This window comes from Mus caroli, unplaced genomic scaffold (genome assembly GCF_978045245.1).
Source record: "Mus caroli unplaced genomic scaffold, Mus_caroli_1 scaffold_4, whole genome shotgun sequence".
Taxonomy (NCBI): Eukaryota; Metazoa; Chordata; class Mammalia; order Rodentia; family Muridae; genus Mus; species Mus caroli.
The window spans coordinates 118,359,403-118,380,197 of record NW_028227259.1 but is presented as its reverse complement, the minus strand read 5'-3'; the positions used below and the strand labels follow the sequence as shown (position 1 = coordinate 118,380,197).

The 20,795-nt window shown below is 50.8% G+C and overlaps 1 protein-coding gene across 6 annotated transcripts in view; it reads right to left on the bottom strand.

Annotated features, from left to right (window-relative positions):
• The window catches only part of Acacb (acetyl-CoA carboxylase beta), a 106,419-nt gene that overhangs the window by 28,536 nt on the left and 57,088 nt on the right, over positions 1-20,795 (bottom strand). For 4 of the 6 annotated variants that reach the window (XM_085837040.1, XM_085837041.1, XM_085837043.1 and 1 more), the window contains 13 exons: positions 19,212-19,362; positions 16,701-16,835; positions 14,063-14,209; positions 12,871-13,059; positions 12,263-12,325; positions 11,242-11,342; positions 10,227-10,315; positions 9,959-10,083; positions 7,109-7,222; positions 6,899-7,012; positions 6,136-6,225; positions 4,845-4,963; positions 145-282 (listed from right to left, as the gene is read on the bottom strand). In XM_085837040.1, coding sequence (XP_085693166.1) covers positions 145-282; positions 4,845-4,963; positions 6,136-6,225; positions 6,899-7,012; positions 7,109-7,222; positions 9,959-10,083; positions 10,227-10,315; positions 11,242-11,342; positions 12,263-12,325; positions 12,871-13,059; positions 14,063-14,209; positions 16,701-16,835; positions 19,212-19,362 — 1,575 coding nt within the window. The remainder of the gene's footprint in view (positions 1-144; positions 283-4,844; positions 4,964-6,135; positions 6,226-6,898; positions 7,013-7,108; positions 7,223-9,958; positions 10,084-10,226; positions 10,316-11,241; positions 11,343-12,262; positions 12,326-12,870; positions 13,060-14,062; positions 14,210-16,700; positions 16,836-19,211; positions 19,363-20,795) is intronic. The other 2 variants (XM_085837042.1, XM_085837045.1) reach the window with 1 other exon arrangement.

The following is a 20,795-nucleotide window of genomic DNA, read 5'->3' as shown; positions in this document are numbered from 1 at the left end:
TCAGTGCTCTTAACCGCTGGGCCATTTCTCCAGCCCAAGTCTGTAATTCTTAACTGAGGTGCCCGAATCTGGGTCTCCCCAAGCCCAAGTGTTAATGAATGAGTGGCTGGGGCTGAAGAAGCCCATACAGCCCCTACACCCTACCTGGTGAATTCCTCAAATCTCCTGAAGGCCACCATGGCCCCCATCCGCTGGCACAGTGGGGAGAAGCCACTGTCCATGAAGAGTTCTGTGCTGTGCCTCAGCAGGTCGGGGTTGGAGACGCTGATGGGCACGGCCATCCTGCAGGGTGAGGAGAAAGGAGGCTGAGGAGAGAGGGAGGCTGAGGAGAAAGGGAGACTGGGGCAGTTGTTGCCAACTCGGCCCTCCGAGCTCTTCCTGGGATGGATGCTTTGGAAAGCCAGATCAGGATAAGAGGCTTCCGTAGGTAGGTAGGGTCTGAAATGGGGGCTACAAGGAAGGACTTGAGGTTGCTGGGCAGGTGCTGAGGGGGTCGCATCAGACTCCTCAGGACACAGGAAGTGAGTGAGTGTGTGAATGAATGAATGATGACCACATAAGCGAGTTCAGTCACATGAATGAGTGATGCACACATATAAACAAGTTCAGTCCAGCTATAGTCCTGAGGTAAATCCAGAGAGGCAAACGTAGACACACAGAAGAGGTACGATCCCAGCCTTAGTTTCCCCTGGAGATCCCAGCTCCAGCCATCTGGGGAGGAGGCAAGTTTGGTCCAGGATTGCCCCAGGCCTCCAATCCCCTCATCCTTTTCCCTGTCTTTGGATGAAGTCAGTGGCTGTTAAGGGTTTAGTGAGCCACTGTTCCCAGGAACCACACCAGGCATGTGAGGACTCTGGAATCAGGTATGGGAGGGTTGAATCCATGAAGTGTAAAAACAGAGTGTTCATAGAAGCTGGAACCACCCCACCCTTCCTAGGAAGGAGGGCTGTTGTGAGGGTGGCCCATGGCTGGTGTATGGGGATTTGGGAAAGGTCCCCTTTGCCTAAATGAGTGTGGCTTTGCTGGGCCTGTGCTGCTGTAGCCAATGGTATAGTGGATTCCAAGCCTCTACCTCTATTCTCTCCTGGGAACCAGGGAATTTTCCTCTTCAAAATGAACAAACCAACCAACCCAGGGTCTTGTGTATTGGTCTGCCTGGCCTTAAACGCTGCTTGTCTCCTGAACGCTGCTGTTTCCGCCTTACCAGACCCAGGTTAGAGCCTATCTGGGCAATAGCCAATAAGAAGCCCGAGTGCCAACCAAGCTCAGATACCTCACAAACTCATGGTAATGATTAATCTTCCCTCTCAACTTTACTGGAGTTAGAATCACCCTGCAGAATGGTGAAGTGCATTTTCGGGTGTGTCTGGGAAGATTTGGGCATGTATGTAGGTCCCCCCTGAAATAGTACGTGACCCCCATGTCCCTTAGGGAAGTCACGGTCCTGCTCAGACAAAACAGAGAGAAAACAACTCCTGTGAGACAATTTCAAAATGCTGCATTACACACACACACACACACACACCTCACAGGCACTGACTGCACACACGCATACATACATGCACACACCCATGCTCACAGACTACCATCCTTAAAAAAGCTGAATCAATACAAGACCTGTCTCATAATGAGGCAAAGAACTGCAGGCCTTTAAAAAAAAGAAAAAATAAGAAAGGTTATAAAAAGCAAACAAATAAAAACAAAAAACGGGGCACTGGAGAGATGGCTCAACTGTTAAGAACACTGACTGTTCTTTGGTCCTGAGTTCAAATCCCAGCAACCACCTGGTGGCTCACAACCTTCTGTAATGGGATCTGATGCCCTCGTCTGGTGTGTCTGAAGACAGCAACTGTGTACTCAATATACATAAAATAAATAAATAAATCTTAAAAAAAAAAAAAAACAGCCAGTAGTCAAGACACAAGGAGTTGCCTCCTGGGGGCCTTCCTTCTCATCTGTAAGGCATGCTCTTCCAAAAGCAACAGGAAGAGAAACACCTGTAAAATCCTGAGGGAGGGGCTGTGGAAGGGTGGAAGGGCTCTTGCCTCACAGGCCTGATGATGTGAGTTCCATTCCCAGAACCCACATAAGGGTGAAAGAAAAGAGCTGGCCCCAGGGACTTGTCCTCTGACTTCCACACACCTCTTTCTTTCAATCACACACTCAAACCTGTACCTATCTCACACACATACTTACACACACATCTCACACATGCATACCTGGCACACATCTCTTGCACACACCTGTACACATACCTACATATACTTTCTTACACACTCATACCTGCATACACATGTCACACACCATACACATAAACCTGCACACATCTCTCACACACACATTCTATACGTGTCTCTCAAACACACCTGCACACTAGTCTCACACCTGCATACATGTAACACACATCACACATGTACTTGCACACGTCTCTCTCACACACACATACATACCTGCACATGTCTCTCACACACCTATACATACATCATACACCCACCTGCATATTCATCTTTCTTACACACACCTGCACACACATCTTCCTTACACACACATGCAGGCACACATGTCACACACATGCATCTCTCTCACACACACATCACACATGCATGTACACATACATGCAACATACATACATGAACACATACATCATACCCCTCTCACACACATTCACATCACACACACATGCACACACATCTCATACACATATCATACAACACATACATACACATATACATTCATGCACAAAGATAATAAAACAAAAGCACAAGAGAACCAGGAAAACCTGCTCAGGAAAACATGGACCCTGCCTCATGTATATGAGTTCTGACTCTTGGAGCCCAAGTTACATGACCTCCACTCCAGGCACAAGCAAGGCCTCTGAGAAACCCACAGAGACTCCAAGACAGAGGTACCAGGGATAGTGGCAGGAAGGGAACCTTTGGATCTCAGTGGGGAGACATAACTACATTCTAGAAGGTTCCATACTCTACTGGGCTTCTGAAATAAGAGGGGTTAAAGAGACTGTGAGCAGTGTGCAGTCAGACAGACGTCCCCATGAGAACACTCCCAGAGGACACAGACAAGCCACACCCTTGGTCCTGCTTCTGGTTCCCAGCAGCTGCAGGCGCCGGCGACAGAGCTCTCAGTGAGACTATGATTCAGGCCCCGGCTCCTACACTCAGCCTGTGGGAGAGAGGGGGTCCAGGGACTCTATTCTTCAAAACTGAGATGAAGGCCACTTCTGGTCAGCTGATGGAAGGGCTGAGGGGACCAAGAACACAGATGCTGCAGGGTATCTGATCACACTGTGAACCCCGAGATTGTGCTGTTAACTGGAAAAACCTGTTTCTAATTGTGGTATGCTTCAGCCTTAGTACACAACTTTAATCCCAAACAATGAAGGTAAAATAAGTTTGTAGAAGGAAGCAGCCATGTTTGAAGCGATGTCTAATTGAGTGGCAGACAAAGTGACGAATCAGAGAAAGATTTGACAGAACAGGATATGCCCAACTTAAGAGGCTACTTATAAGAGCAGTGCAGAGAGAGGAGGCCATTTGAATGGGAGAGTTTTTCAGAGGCAGGCTGGAGACAGGGTGAGCCAGAGAATGAGAATGAGCCAGAAGATTAGAATCAATCTTTGCCAAAGTTAATTTGAGGCCAAGCAGGGCAACTCTGGAGAGGCCAAGAGAAGCCAGACTGAATCAGCTTGGAGAAGAGTTTGAGCTAGAACTGCTGAATGGATCAGCCAGCCAGAGCTCAGAAAGAGCTAGCAAGGGCAAGCTGATTCAGCTGTAAGTCTCAGAGGCTGAAAACATCCTAGGCCTAGACAAGATTGTACAGAGGCCGGAAGAACTAGCACTTGGCCTAAGTTAGCAGACAGAGGCAGTAAACCTCAGAGACAACAATTGCATCAGGAGAATAAAAGATACTTTACGGGGCTGGTGAGATGGCTCAGTGGTTAAGAACACCGACTGCTCTTCCAAAGGTCCCGAGTTCAAATCCCAGCAACCACATGGTGGCTCACAACCATCCGTAACGAAATCTGATGCCCTCTTCTGGAGTGTCTGAAGACAGCTACAGTGTACTTACATATAATAAATAAATGAATCTTTAAAAAATAAAGAAGATACTTTACACACACACACACACCCGGCTAGTGTTATAGGACAGCAATTCTGTTTGTAAGAGTGCAAACCAAAACCGCCCCAAGACTGCTAACACAGCTTAATCTGGGCCGGGCACTGTCCTGGGGGTGTTGTCTTAGCTCATTTACTTTCCCCAGTGGTCTGGGACAACACAGTCCACTGCAGTGATAGAATGTTGTAGAACCCTGCATAATATGCAGCCAAGACCCACACATGACGACTCAGCACTTTAACATTTTGTTTTTATAAGTGCATATGCGTGAGTACATGAGTATATGCGTGTGTGTGCATGTGTGTGTGCACACGGGCGTGTGTGTGTGTGTGTGCACATGTGGAGGTCAGAGGACAACTTCCAAGAGTCCATTTTCTCCTTCTATCATGTGAGTCTCAAGGAGTGAGCCCAGGGCTTTGGGCTTGCAGGCCAGTGCCCTTGCCCTCTGCTCCATCACACTGGCCCACATTTGAACACTACCTTGTGACTGACTAATTAGGTTGTCACTTCACGTCCACTGATGGGTATTCAAGGCAGCACTTGTGGGTCCCTGACAGGAGATGACACTGGGTGGCTATCCTCATTCCACAGATGAGCACGCAAGGCTGCAGGAGACCTATGGCTGGGAAGGGGTCTGCCCAGCAGCCACTCATATTTGCTGGATCCTTCCACAGACAGAGAGGAAAGAAACAAGGAAAACCAGTCCCTACCGGTTGGGGTGGGAAGAGGGCAGCATGAACTGGAACTCCACCACGCAGGTGCCATCTGGGAGCTCCCGGTGCTGCAGGCTGTTTAGCTCGTAGGCGATGTAGCCTCTCCGCACGTAAACCTGAGGGAGCAGAGGGAGGACCCTGAACCTTCACAGAGACCAGAGGATTTAGGAGGGCAAAGCTCTGTGCACAGGGCAGCTGCAGGCTCTCCAAGTTACACGGAAGGGGATTTCTCAAGAGCCTGGGAGCAAACATTTCAGACTTTGGAGACCTCATTCCTGATGAAGCCCCTAGATTCTGCCATTATAGCATGGAAGCTGCCATTGGGGGAAAAAAAAAGAGAGAGAGCCGGGCAGGGGTGGCACAGGCCTTTAATCCCTTTACTTGGGAGGCAGAGGCAGATGGATTTCTGAGTTTGAGGCCAGCCTGGTCTATAGAGTGAGTTCCAGGACAGCCAGGATTACACAGAGAAAACTCTGTCTCGAAGGAAAAAAAAAAGTTTTGAAAAGCCAAAATAAAACCCTTACAGATACAACTAGGAAATAACCCTTGTCAAAATAACGGCTGATGGGGTGAGTGCTGGGTCTCGAAAGTGAGGCCCCCTGCAGCTGTCACAGTCTCAAAAGCCCAAACCAGTCTCTGTGAAGACCTAGGCAAAGCTGGCATGGCATGGGTGACTCACAGAGTCTAAAAGATGCAGGACAAGGCAGGGGTTCACAAGGTGGAGACACTGAGCTTGGAAGTCCAGGGTGACACGAGACTGTTAGTGACCCAACTCAGTCTGGGGCAAGGAAGCTCCTGAAAAGGAGATGTCGGTTCCTCATTGCAGGAGCAGAGGCAAACTGCAATCCTGAGAGGAATCTATTGGGACAGAGTGCCTGTCAGACACCCTGCCAGGCAAGCCTCTCCCTGTACAAGGGAGGTAGCCTGTGTCCTCCGCTCCAGACAGAAAAGTCTTTGAGATACTGAATGCTCATGGATAAGAAGTTTGGACAGGGTGCATCTGGCTTAGCACTGGGGTGTGGCCCACCTGTGCCCTGAGTGGAGAAGCCTGGGATGCTATAGGCCCTGGCAGTGTTACTGGCATGGACTTTGCAAGAAAACCAATGAAGTGTGAATCCTGGCTCTGTCCCTGTCTGTGTGGCCCTGAGAAAGTCACCTCACATCTCTGAGCTCAACTTAGCCCCTGTGAGAGAACAGAAACCCCTTCCTTAGAGAGAGAAGGTCACATTTGCAAGGCGCACAACATAGGGTCTCTCAGGGCGTGTGCTCGCTCCGGGTTTCTCCTTACCTCCAGGGACGCCATACAGACGACCTTGTTCTCGTGATAGAAGAAGGTGGGCAGAACGTCGAATATGGTGGTTTCCGAAAGTATTAGTTTCTATGGGAAACAGGAGGGGCCACAAAGCAAAAAGAAAATGAGCAGGCATGCCCCAGAAGCTGGAGGGTGGGGTGGGGCGAGGCGCAGGCACAAGTCACGGTCACTATTGCAGTCAGTGTCCCTGATACAGGGGGAACTCCTTTCACAGAGCCTTGGGAGAGCGGACAATGAAGGAGTGCGGGGTGACTGTGCCCAGGGCAGGGTCCCAGTTTCAAACACTGATGGGTGCCTGGAAGTTTATGATAAGCTAGAGCCCGGGCAGGAGCCCGGAAAGATAAAGTCAGTGCCAACCCCCACCTCTATCCCAGTTCCCCATCCCTACCCTAGATCCCCCACCCCATCCCAACTCCCCCACCCCAGATCCCCCACTCCTACTGCAAAGGGCTCCCGCCTCCTGCTATGCTCCAGAAAAAAAGAAAAAAGAAAAAAGGAAGGAAGGAAGGAAGGAAGGAAGGAAGGAAGGAAGGAAGGAAGAAGAAAACATTAATGTTAACCCTGTACTGGCCAGGAAAGACTCAATCCTGCTGCCCTGTGCAAACAGATTTCCATACCTACAACTCCCAGAGCCTGTGATGTTCCCTGGGACTGTCCATCCTAGCCACTCTGAACTGGATGTCACTAAAACTGGCTCCTTGAGGATAAGAAAAACCCATGGTCTGTCCCCGAGGCTCACCTTGAGGTTTTCCGGGCAGAACTGGTGGCCATACATGTCGATGGCGGACAGGAAGATGGACTCCACCTGGTTGTGCCGCAGCTCATAGGAGGGGAGGTGGGAGGCGATCAGGACCTGCCAACAGGAGGAGGGAGGACAGGGATGACGGGAGCTGGGAGGAGGGAGAGCCACAGACACTGGCCCCCGTGCTCCTCGTGCTCCCCAACCAACCTGTCTGGCTCTGAGGGCAACCTTGCAGTGCTCGCTTCTGCTCAGCTGCGTGAGCTCACAGAGGATGGAGGTCAGCTCGTCTGACAGGGTGGGGTCTGGGCCGCACAGCTCATCCTTCAGGGGCAGCAACAGAACCAAAGTTGACTTTGCTCTGCCCAAGGGGCCAGCTCTTGGCTGGTGTGTGTATGGAGGGGGGGTTGGAGCAGGGGATGGGGGGAGGATTGGGTGGGGAGGGATGGGAGGGTTGGTAAAGGGGTGAGGGAGGAAGAGAATCTAGCCTCAACTCTCTCTCTCTCTCTTTTTAAAAAGAATTATTTATTTATGTGTATGAGTACATTTCTTCAGACACACCAGAAGAGGGCATCAGATCCCATTACAGATGGTTGTGAGCCACCATGTGGTTGATGGGAATTGAACTCAGGACCTCTGGAAGAACAGTCAGCTCTCTAAACCTCTGAGCCATCTCTCCAGCCCTAGCCTCAACTCTCTAAACACATCCAGCCAGTTTTTGTTTTGTTTTGTTTTGTTTTTAACACCTTTACCTGGGCAATGGTGGCTCACACCTTTAATCTCAGCACTCAGGAAGCAGAGGCTGGTGGCCAGCCTGGACTACACAGAGAAACCCTGTCACAAGGTGGGGGCAGGGCAGGGGGGGAGCCCTTGCCTCTTTTTACTGTAGGTTCATTTCATTCATTTGCTGACTTATGCACCCCACATATGCCCTCACGCCCGAGGGGCTGTGCTGGGGAACACGTGTGTGAATGAGCATGCATGTGTATGCACATGCGTGTGGGAACAGGACCAGCCCACCCCAGAAGTCTTCCTCCACTGTGCCCCACTTTGTTTTCTGAGCCAGGGTCTCTCCTGAACCTGGACTAAGAAACTCACAGATCTGGCTGGTCTAGGCTGCTGGCCTTGGGGATCCCTTATCTCCCTCCATCTCTGGAATTCTGGGATCACAAGTGGGCCACCATCCCCGGTGGCTTTTTACGTGGACTTTGGAGATCCAAACTCTGGTCCTTGCACGTGTGCCACAGGTGCTCTGTCCTCTGAGCCATCTCCTGGCTCTGGCCTGAGTCCCCTCTGCTGAGCGAGGAGGAGCTATTCTGCCGCAGATGGGGCTGTGTGCACAGGGTCCCTGTGTTTCCTCTAGTGTCTTCGCTGTAAGAGGGGCCTGGGGACAGCTCAGAGAAGGGGCTCCCTAAACATCCACTGGAGACAGATCTGTGATGGGAGGCTGCTGAGCCACTGCCATCCACCACCCAGGTCAGCCCGCACTGTCCTCTAAGACACTCTGCCACCTATAGAGTGGAGGCCGAGTCACCTCTCACCTACATGAATGCACTGTCCCAATCATAAAAGCCCTTGCTGCTTTCCTATTTAATGGGCTGTTACCCTCTCCCTCACAACAGATCAGACAGCTACAGCATTGCTCTCACCGTCCCAGCCCTGTGGCTGCAAGGAGCACACAGAGCCCAGGTCTGTCCAGCAGCTAGGCTAAGAGGGCCACCATTCAAAGGGTACTCAGTATGGGGCTGGAGAGATGGCTCAGCTGTAAAGAACGTTTAATGTTCTTGCAGAGGGGTCTGATGCCCTCCTTCTGGCCTCTTTGGACACCTGCATTCAAGTGTGCATTAGAACACCAGGTTGGCACCCTCACATACAAAAGCTCACAATATTATTTTTTCCTTTCCTGTTCATGTCCTGGAAGCAGCTGGTCTTGCACAATTCAGTTAACGGCATTGTATTCTATTTTCATTGTTGCTAATGCTCTGTGACAGATAAAAGACCTTGAGAAATAAGATGAGGAAGGAAGTCCATTCCAGGGCCACAGCTCCATTGGAAAGCCCCTACTGGGAGCATCAATGACACCTAAGGGAATCATGATTGCCATCTTGGCAAGATCTAGAATTGACTAGGAGACAGAGCGCTGGGCCTGTCTATGAGGTCATCTCCAGATTAGGTTAACTGAGGTGGGGAGCCCCACACTGAGTGTGGGTGGCACCATTCCCTAGGCTGGGGCCCTGGACCGAATGCAAAGGGGAAAGAGAACTGAGCAACGCCATTCATTTGTGTCTGCTTCCTGACTGTGGATGCCACGTGACAAGCGGCCATGCGCGCTGCCACCATGGCCTCTCGCTATGCTGGGCTATACCCTCAAAGCAAGAGCCAAAGCTAACCTTTCCTTCTAAAGTGGCCTTTGCCAAGGACGTCACTAATCCAGCTTCCTGGGTACCAAACTGCACTAGGTATGAAGTAGTCTGCGTTGGAGAGAAGTTAGTACGAATGTGTCTATCAGTACACTTCTATTGTGTCAACTCCTTGGGAATCCAAGTAGAAGGTTCTCTTTCGACGAGGAGTTCGAGACTAGCCTATGCTACATAGGGAGCCCTAACGTCAGAATTAATGATGATACTAGTTATAACAACATCAATAATAAATGAATTTAGTATGTAATCTTGAAAACTAATTAATATATTTTAAAAGCAACCAAGAAAGTTCTGGCACAGAGCCAGGTGCTTTGTGACACTGCCTATTATGACAAATAAAGTTTTATTGTGCAGCCACACCATAAACAATAACAGAGTTTAGCAGTTAGGTTGGAGACCAAAACGCGTGCAAGGTCTATGACTTTATTTTCTGGACCTTTCTAGAAAATAGTTGGGGACTAGGCTGGGGATGTGGCTTCGTGACAGAGAACTTGCCTGACATGTGTAGCACCTTGGTTCCATGACAGAACTGAAGGGTGTGGGGAGAGGATGGGAGAGGAGGAAGAGGAAGGAAAGAGAGGAGGAGGAGGGAGACCAGCCCCTGACCCGCCCCCACCCGGGGTTTGGGCCCCCATCTTACTATCAGCATGGTCACCAGCTGGTTCTTCTTGGCCACCTGGGAGTGTGAGAAGATGCAGTCCAGCACCTGGGTCATGTCCGGCTTAAACTGCTCCCTCAGGTTGATCACGCACTTGTCATAGTGGGCTGTGGGAGACACAGGAGACCCAGAAGAGTGAGTTCAGGACACCTACCTCCTTGATTGCCCCACCCAGAGCTTGTGGCACCTCCCGCTTGCCCAGCCCAGGGCTTGTGGTTGACAACAGTGGGGGTGGGGTGGCGTCTCTTGCCTTGCTGAAAATGATGCTCCACGTTTAGATATTTCCTCAGGAGGTCCAGCACCACAGCCTTCATGTAGCCACGGGTCCCACTGCGGTATCTGAGGAACCAAAAGCAGCCCTGTCACCATGCCTATCTTCACCTCAACACCTGACTGTCTCAGTTCAAGACGTTATGACTTTAAGAAGGGGAAGGAACCACTGGCATGATGGTCCATGCTTGCAAGAGCAATCTTCCTGTAAGGACTAGGAGTTGGAGGGTGGCCTGACCCTTCCTCAGAGAAACCAAGGGCTGGGATGTAGCTCGGTGGAAGAGCACTTCCGTGGCATGTACGCAGCCCTGGTTGCAAGCAATAGTGCAAGGGGAGGAGGGAGGAAGAGGAGGAGGGAGAAGAAAGAGGGTAAAACAGAAATAAAGAGAAGGGAATATGAAGAGGAAGGAGAGGAGGGTGGGAGGAGGAGAAGAGGGGAGGAAGGGGAGAAGGGTGGAAGGAAGAGGGAGGGAGGAGGGGGAAGGAGGAGGGAGGAGGAGGGTGGAAAGAAGGGAGGGGAGGAGGGGAGAAAGGGGGAGGAGGAGTTTTAAAGCATCTGGAGTACAATCCAAACCCTCATGTCAGAGGAGCTGTGACTTGTCCATCAAACCACAGTCCAGCCTGGGCTAGCGCCCAGAACTTATTAGCCCCTAGACATCACCTGCTCAGGCCCAGAGAGAAGGGAAAATCATAAGAGTTGAGCTATTCAAAATTGATTTTTAGCAGATTTTAGCCACAAAACAAAAACTTCCAAACACACAAAGCTGTTTTCAAAAGTCAAACTTGAAGACATTTGCCGAAACATTTTCTGCAGATTTCCCTTCTGTTTGAAACAAGTGCCGTGTGTCCTCCCTCAACATTTTTTTCTCTCTCCTATAATATTTCCAAACACGGGGGATGGGCTCCCTTTCTGCCTCCTGCACCCTGAGCTGGGGGTTGAAGCCAGGGCTTCCTACAGGCTACTCAGGCCCCCAGAGGGCCTGGGATGCACTTGCCTCTGGACCAGCTGCACGATGCTCTGTGTGTTCATGAAGAAGACCTCTCGGTCTGCCTTACGCTGCAGGGTGGCGGCATGGCAGTCCAGGATGGTGGCTATCTGGATGAGAACACAAAACAGGTCAGGCCACTGCCAGCCACATGATCCAGTCGCTATGGGGCAGTATTACGAGGTGACACACCATGGGCTCCCAGGGAGGTCCCAGACTGGTTGCACTCAAAGACCCAAGCCACCTGGCCTCTGCTTAACAGCCCTGGTCACCCTTTCAATGTCTCCCTGGGGACCCAGGGGCCCAGAATGACAACAATCTCACAAAGATGTGGTCGAACTGTATTGATGTTCGATCCACGCTCCAGACAGGACCAAGAAGAAGACGGAGTGTCCAGCAACCGTGTGGGCACAGGAGGGGAAGGGTCAGAGTTCGTGCGATTGGCATGCCTTTTTTAAATTAGTGTGTGTGCACGTGCACATGCATGTGTGCACGTGTGTGTGTGTGTGTGTGTGTGTGTGTGTCATGTATGAGGATGAGGATATATGCACCACCGTACAAGTGGAGGTCAGAGGATAACTTCCTGGAATCGGTTCTACCCTTACGTGGGTTCTGAGGGTGAGGGTCCAACTCAGGCCACTGTACTTGCTTGGCAAGCATCTCTACCTGCTGAGCCATCTCAAGGCCTTCCCTCCCACCAAAAAAAAAAAAAAAAGATTTTTAAAGAAAACTAAAATTTGAGAAATTCCAGAAAAGTTCCAAGCACATCCCTCTCTCGGTGGGGCCTCATCACTTCCAGTTGGGGTACAACTGCCTTCCTGCTCCAGCTGTGGTATAACTGGAGAGTGGGGAGCCGGTCCTCGCCTCCCCCCACCCCTCCCCTGGCAGCCACTAATAGACTTCCTTTCTACACTGATCGCCTGTTCCGGACATTTCCTATGAGCAGCTCTTGCCCTTAGCATAAGGCTCATCCTTTGTAGGAGCATGAATCAGAACTTCGTTCCTCTATATGGCTGAACAATATTCCAACCTTCAGGAGCTCAGGATGTAGCTCAGTGGTAGAGTGCTTGCCTAGCGTGCCTGAGGCCCAGCACTGCAAAAAACAGAACAAACAGTTTCCGCCTTTAGAATGGTTGACCGCTAGGAACGGCCTGACTTAGCCTCTCCGGTGGCGGAGGTGTGTGGGTGAGGAGGTGGCAGTGGTAGAGGTGTACGGGAAATGACTTTGGAATGCCCAACAGAGGAAATAAGCTATACGGGCCAGGAAACGTATCAGTTTGTATACTAATGGGATATATACACTAATGGTTTCCAATCCTAAGATGCATGAAGCTCACAGCTACGGGGCTTCAAAACCGGAGACCCAGGGACAAGGTTCCACAGCTAATGACTTGAGCCAGCCTGGGTGGGACAGAGTTAGCTCTATTTGTACCCGTGACCTCCCTGTGAGCCTGAGTGGTTGGTGCAAGACCTGGGGACTGGGGTGCGCCTCAAAAGCCTAGCCCTTGGGAGAAAATACTGGAGTTCTACAGGAAAGGTTAAAGAGAAACCGCAGACCCATGACACTCGGTGCTAGCCCAGCTTAAGAGAGGCCTGACACAGGAATGGGCGTAGGTGTGGCTTGCCGGAGGCACGCACCTGCTGGCTGGGGAACTGGCATAGCACCGAGGTGATGTTACTGGCGTACTGGGCCATCACTCTGCGGACTGCCTTCTCCACCGGGGCGGGGATGCGGCCGGCCACGCTGGTCATGATCTCCTGTAGCTCCAGCAGAGGTAGGGAGGGATGCCGGAGCGTCATCATGAGCTTCTGGACCCAGTCTTTCAGCTGCAGAGAGACAACCATGTCAGCCACCTCTTATATGCGTGGGTACCACCGTTCACGTGAGCATCCCTGTCTGCCATGGACACCACAGTTCGCGTGGTTGTCCCCGTCTACAATGAGTACCAACATTCGCATGGGCATCCCAGTCTGCCCTGCTGTCTGCCGTGGGCACTCACCCAACTAGGCCCACTCAAGGATGGAGAAAGCCTCCCGGCAGACAGCAGCCACGCATGACTCATGGAGATCTGGGCCCAGCAGACTTTGAAGGTAACCTAAGTAGGGTTGCCCCAGTCTCCCCACTCAGGGAGAGTCTGTACCCTCTCTGGGTAACTAGAAAGCCAGCATGGTGTGTGTGTGTGTGGGGGGGTAGATAAGGTCACATGACAAGCTTATGCTGTTGGTCACTTGCTTAGCGCCAAGTAAAATCCAAAAATCTTTCTTGACCATTTTCTTTTTCGAGACAGGGTTTCTCTGTGTAGCCCTGGCTGTCCTGGAACTCACTCTGTAGACCAGGCTGGCCTTGAACTCAGAAATCTACCTGCCTCTGCCTCCCAAGTGCTGGGATTAAAGGCCTGGCGCCATTTTCCTTTTTAGTTTATTTTTATTATTTTTAAATTTAATGCATATGTCTGTGTCTGTGTCTGCGTGTGGGCTGTGCACATGAACGCTGGTGCCCTCCGAGGCCAGAAAAGGGTATTGGCTCCGTGGAGCTGCCCCACGTGGGTGCTGGCATCCCACCAAACACGGGTGTTCTGGAAGAGTTTTGCGTGGCTCTCAGCACTGGGGTCACTGAGCCAGCTCTGACCTCTTCAGCTGCTTTCTTTTGTTTTTTTTAGAGACAGCCGCAGCAAGCAGGTAGAACGACCACTCTCCCCGCTCAAGATTGAAATGGAGACAGAGAGGTCAATTTGAGTCACCCAAAGCACCTCGACTGGTAAGACGCCTTTCTGGGACAAGGGCGCCCCACACAGGGCCATGTGCACACCTGGGTCGCGCAGGCCCTTACCTTCATGCTGAAGAAGGGCTCGGGCAGGCAGTAGCCACTCATGACATTGGTTAGATTTTCCAAGACGCCGTGGAACACTTGGTGTAGCTTCTCCCCAAGGATGGGCAGAGTCTGCTGGGCAGGGAGCTCCCCAGTGAACGGCTGGGCCTGTGAGACAGGAGGACAGTCAAGGACAGACCAGGGAGCCTGTGAGACAGGAGGACAGTCACAGACAGACCAGGGAGCCTGTGAGAAGGAGGATGGTCACGGACAGGCCAGGGAGCCTGTGCGTGAGACACGAGGATGGGTCACAGATGAGCAAGCCTATGAGGTGTGATGACGGGTCACAGATAGACCAGGAGAAAGCACTGACCCGACAACCCACCGACCTACTCACTTGAAACCTGAGACGTAAGCAAGAGACAACAACATCCCGGGAACCCAACATTACTAAGTTCTAGCCTGGACCCAGGGTTTTCAAATTATCTCCTTTGCAAATGGCACAAAACAGGTGACTTATACTCCAGTTTTAGAGGGAATTAGCTCTGGTTTTGTTCTAAATTTCTTTTTGATAATAACTATCTCCCTGTTTTCTTCTTGGTTACCTTTGTAGGTTCTGGCCATTTTTCGGACTCACAACACAGCAGAGGCTAGCCTTGAACTCACATCCCTCATGCTTCAGTCTGGAGTACTAAGACTGCAGGCCTGCACCACCATGCCTGGCTTCACTAATGTGATTTAAATGTTTAAATTTATTTTGGGTTGAAGATTTTAGTTGTGTGTATCGAGAGCAGGGTATGTTCCCATGCGTAAGGTGCCCGTGGAGGCCAGGGGTACCGGTTGTGTCTGCCTGGCATGGGAGCCGGGAATCAAAACCTGGGCCCTCTACAAGAACAGCAACTGCCCTTAATCAAAGTCACCTCTCCAGGCCTGGGACTTGAACCTAGGGCCTTGTACATGCAATGCACACGCTCTAGCACTGAGCTCTACGCTAAGTGAAGTCAGCCAGTGACGAATTGGCTAGAGATGCCTGACTCCTGTCATTCGAGGAGCCCAGAATAGATGGATCCCTAGGGGAAGATGCAGATGGAGTGGTTGCCAGGGCTGGAGGAGGACGGGGTAGAAAGTGGGTATCTGGTGAGCATGGGTTTTGGTTTTGTAAAAAGAAGGGTTCCGAGCAGTGGTGGTGTTTGCTCAACCACACAGGTTTAACACCTGGAATGTTCAAAATGGAGAAGGCAGGGCTGTAACAGGGGAGTGCAGGGGATGACAACCAATACGCATGAAACCCTGAGTTCTAGCCAGGCAGTGGTGGCGCACGCCTTTAATCCCAGCACTCGGGAGGCAGAGACAGGTAGATTTCTGAGTTTGAGGCCAGCCTGGTCTACAAAGTGAGTTCCAGGACAGCCTAGGGCTACACAGAAAAACCCTGTCTCAAAAGAACAAACAACCAAAACAAAACAAAACAAAAAAGCCAGGCGTGGTGGCACACGCCTTTAATCCCAGCACAGAGAAACCCTGTCTCACAAAAACAAAAAAAGCAAACAAAAAACCCCTGGGTTCTAATCCCTAGCGTGTAGACATAGATGGACACACACATACACACACACATATCATACACATAATACACACACACAGAGTAGGGACAGGAAGAGAGAGGGGGATGAAGATACTAAGTTATGTATATTTAATCACCATCTTAACTGGAAATCTGAGTAGAGTATTATGTTAATAACACATCAATGGAGGTTCATTGTGACCAATGGATCGTATAATCACAATAATTACATTAATAGTAATTAGCAATAAATATTGTTAGATTCATAATAGGGAAATGGGATGCATGGAACATGAGAACCCGTCATAGGATCTCTAATCCTGCAAATCTAAAGCTGCATGAAAGATACAGTCTGGTTTATATAGCACATACTAATTGAAGAAAATAATATTTCAAAGGTGGCCCCAGATCCCTCAAAGAACCTGGCATGATTATCCCTATGTTACATATTTTAACATATGAACATATTTATACATATGAACATATTTTATATATAAGTCTGAACCCATAGTAGGAGAGAACCAACTCCCCAAAGTTATCCTTCAACCATGACACACACACAATCATAACACCACCACCACCACCACCTCCAACAACAACAGTAACAGTAACAGTTAACAAAATGTTAAACCCCAGGGCCGGGTGGAGCTCAATGCTGGAGTGCTTGCCAACCATGATCGGGACCTTGGATTTATCCCCAGCACTGAGAGAAAGCAAATGGTCATGGGTCATGGGTGGAGTGAGAAATCATGTCACCTGTCACCTCAAAAGTGCGCAGGCCATGCCTGAGGCAGGTCCTTCCAGCCAGAGGGAACAGGCTCCAGGCAGGAGGGAAGGGATAGAGGGAAAACCACAGCCATCATGGAGGAGGGGCCTCTGCTGGGATCTTGGTCTTTGCTTCAAGCAAGATTAAAATCTGGGAAGCGGACAGAGCAAACAAGGGACATGGCTGCCATGTTACATCATCGCCTGAGCAGAGCATGTCTGTGAATGACGTGGACTGGACAGGAATGGAGAGACTCTGGTCTGCTCTCTCAGAACAGGATGACATGGTGGGACCTGCTGGGCCAGCCAAAGTAGCTAGGACCCCGAGCCACATACCGCGTGCACTTTTGAAGGGTCATCGAGTTCTAGCCTCGCCACCACGCAGCCAGCCTCCAGTATAACCCCTGGCCGCTTGATGTACTTCACCCGGCCGCTCTCCTGCACGTTCAGGGTCATGATCATCTTCATCACCTGTGTGGCAGAGAGGACAGGTCAGGGTTCCCCGAGATGGCACCCAGAGACATCGAAAGGCTGTGGAGCTGGGGTTGCATCACAGTGACAGCAAATCTCTGGGCGCCATTCATGTACAAGACAAGGAACCTGTCATTTGTCCCAGCCCGCTGTGCACCAGGCAAGGGCGCCATCCCAGAATGGGCTCTGTCTACAAGGCCAGCCAGGGAGGCAGGTGTGTGTGCTGCCCATTTCACAGACACAGAGACCACTTTTCCCTTTTCGATTTGTGAAGCTGAGGCTGGGGGCAGAGCCTAGAGTCTCATGAATGCCAGATAGACAAACTACCGCTGAGCTGCAGCTACAGACCCCTCCTATTTTCAAAGGAAGCCCTCAGTCTCAGAAACACAGTTAAATCCTATTACTCATAGCAGTTGGTATAAAGTCAGTCACAGCATAATAGATTGCACTTATGGTGGCCTTGCCACGTGACTCTAAGGATGCTGACCCGGCAATTGATAACCTAATGACACCATAGCCACGCCCGAGCTGTCCTGCGTTTGGGGCAGCGATGCTGGGGTGAATGGGTCACAGCACCACCTGTCCGGTAAAGTACGGCACACACTTAACGCTGAGACACTGTCGGCAGCAGACTCTCGTATCCCATGCTAGGAGCTCACCACAACACCTCAAGTGACTGACTGATACCTTCCAGGTCTGTGCTATGCAATGTCCACACGACAAAGTTGTACAGGACATATTTGGGGCCTATTTTTCAGAACAAGTCTGTGATGGTTTCTATATGCTTGGCCCAGGGAGTGGTACTGTTGGGAGGTGGGGCCATGTTAAAGTGGGTGTGGCCTTATTGGAGGGGTGTGGACTTGCTAGACTGGGCGTGGCTTCTTTGGAGTGGGTGTGGTTGTGTTGGAGGAGGTGTGGCCGTGTTGGAGTAGGTGTGTGTGGGTGGCTATAAGACCCTCATCCTAGCTGCCTGGAAGCCAGTCTTCTGCTAGCAGTCTTCAGATGAAGATGTAGAACTCTCAGCTCTTCCAGCCCCATGCCTGCCTGGATGCTTCCCTGTTTCCACCTTGATGATAAAGGACTGAACCTCTGAACCTGTAAGCCAACTCCAATTAAATGTTGTCCTTATAAGAGTTGCCTTGGTCATGGTGTCTGCTCACAGCAGTAAAACCCTAACTAAGACAATATCCCACTGCTGAACAACCCACCGCCCTCTGCTGCCCTCCCCACCACCCCCAGCTGTAATAAAGCAGACATTTAATCCCATGCCCATGGTTGAGGGAGGGCTCCAGGGAGTGCTTTGGAAAATGAAGCACCGGCCTGAAGTCTGTCCTGCCAGGACTCACTTGCCTGACCAGGAATCTGAAGATGCCTAAGACAGGAGATTGTGGGCGTGGAGCCACAGGACCAGGCTACTCCATGTTCAGCTGTCCCTGTGCCCAAGAACCCCATCCGTCCTCTCTGCGAATTCCAAAAGCTGCCTTTGTCTATGAGCCTTGGTGTCCCCTCTGTAAATTGGTGGCTAGTCCTCTTCCTCACATAACTGAGGTGAAAAACCCGGCCTGCAAAAGAAGGTGTTCTCCATAACAGCCATTCGCTTATTACAGCGGAGAGCCAGCTCCAGGCTTGGAGCTTGGCTCTGGGTGCTCGCAAGCAAGACCCTCAGCTCACCCTCTTGGGTCTGATGTCTTCATGCATACAACAGGAATCACATGTGTGCTGGCCTCAGGAACTTGCTAACGTTATAAACTACAGTGTTGGGGTGCTCTAACACTTGTCTGACATGTTTTGGGTCTTCGGGTCTGTCCTCAGCACAGTTTTATATATATACATATACATACATATATTTTATTTTTATATATACACATATATATGTATACATGTGTATAGATGTATATATGCACACATATATGTGTGTGCACATATATTTAATGTGCTTAGGTCAGTGATCACTGGATGGTCAGTGCTCAGTCCATGATGGCCTGTGGTTTTAATCACTGGCGTTATCGTGGCTAAGCGGTTTTTTTGTTTTGGTTTTGGGGTTTGTTTTTTTTTTTTTTTTTTTTGAGGCGAGATTTCTCTGTGTATTCCTGGCTGTTCCAGAGCTTACTCCGTAGATCAGGCTGGCCCAGAACTCAGAGATCCTTCTGCCTCTGTCTCTTGAGTGCTTGGACTAAGTGTGTGACACCACCACTTGACACTAAGCAATTCTTGCTCCTTCCCAGGAGATGAGCGCTATCTGAGCTCCTTTAAACAGTACCCTTTGAATATCACAAGGAATTAGGCTGAACCCTGGATGCCGAAGAGTGCACTAAGGTTCACTGGCTGAGGGATGGGGTTTCAGACCCACAGCTCCAGGGCAGGCTCTGTGCTTACCTCCATCTCTGCATAGCTGCTCCCAGCTTCCACGTGATCTCCGTCCTCCACCGTATACTGCATCAGCTTCCCAGCTGAGGGGGATCTCAGGACGGTGGGGTCGTTTTCCTTTTCAAACACGCAAGTCTTATTGCCGATAGTGATCCGGTAACTATGGGGGTGGGGGTGGGGCATGTGGGAGATGGATGAGGCCCAGCAAGGACCCAGCCAGACTTTTGGGGAATCTCCCCTTCCCAAGGCAGGCATCCTATCACCCTCTGTGAGACATTAGGGCCTTTATTTCTTCTAGCTGAAAATCAGTTTCTATTACTGATGTAATCCACACACCCCCAAGCCCTGCCACAGGGAAATCGATCCATCAATCAATCAATACTATTCAATAACTCTTAACTGATTCCAAATCCTTCCTTTAACTAAACTGGGGAAGCGGGCCTTTGGGCAGAGAGCCTAGGAGAAATCTTGAATATTCTTAGCAGGTGGAACGTGGTTACAAGACAGTGTAAGCATGCTAACCTATCTTCCTCTAAAATACTGGGGATTAAGAAAGGGGTACCCCTAGCTGACCTAGCTTCCAGGAGTGAGCTCTAACAGGCACTTTCGCATACACATGCGCGTGCACACACACACTTTGTTCTCTTTGGTGAAGGTCTGGGTGGCCTCCTCTGCCTGGGCCATCCAAGTACCACTGTGACTTCAGCAAGGTACAGCCAATGGGAGCTGGACCCATCATGCAATGCTTCACGCCTAGAGCTTGCAGCGTCCAGCATCCTCCCACCCATCCTCTTGCTGCTGCTGTTCAGTGCCTCATCTCCTGCCCTAGACTGGAAGCCCAGGAGTGGTGACGTCATGCCCTCATCCCTAGCTGAGCACGCTGATCACAGTGGCTCACTGACCAGCCACTGGATCCTGCATCTGTTCCACACCCATCCTCCGGGGATGTGGACCCTGCAGCTCAGACCCAGGGTAGCTGGCACCTCCTCACTCAGCCCACAAATTATGGAGCCACCAAGTTGCTATTGTCCTGTTTGGCTCTAAATCCTCTGGTAACCATAAAGGCGTGGCCTGGGGTCCCTTCCTGTGGCCTCCCTTCCCCCAGCCTGGAACCTGCTTGCTCAAAGGTGGAGCTACGTGCTCATTCGTCCTGCCACGCCTACCTACTGCTGGAACCTGCCTTTGCTGCCTGGAGGCACACACGTGTTCGTCCTGCTACTGGACCCTGAGTTACTTGGCGGGATATTGGGTTCCCTCCCCCTTCCTTTATAACTGAGTGTCTGGAATTAGTAAAATTGAGCTTTGATCAGGATTTGTCTTAGCTCCATTCTTTCTTCCGCCCCGTCTAGATTCCTCTCTTTTCAGCGAACTGCCATTCTCAGTTGAACCGTTCGTGTTGTGGACTGCGGGCAGGCCGCAACACCTTCCCTTCTATTTCCTGCCAGTTGCATGGAGTTCCAGCCAGGAGGGGACGCTCTCCAGATGCCCCACAATGAACCAGCACATGCTTTATCTAGAACCCCAGGCCTACACAGAGGCCAGCTTTGCATTTCAACGCCCACAGAGAGCTGCGCATGCTCCATGCTGTGGGAG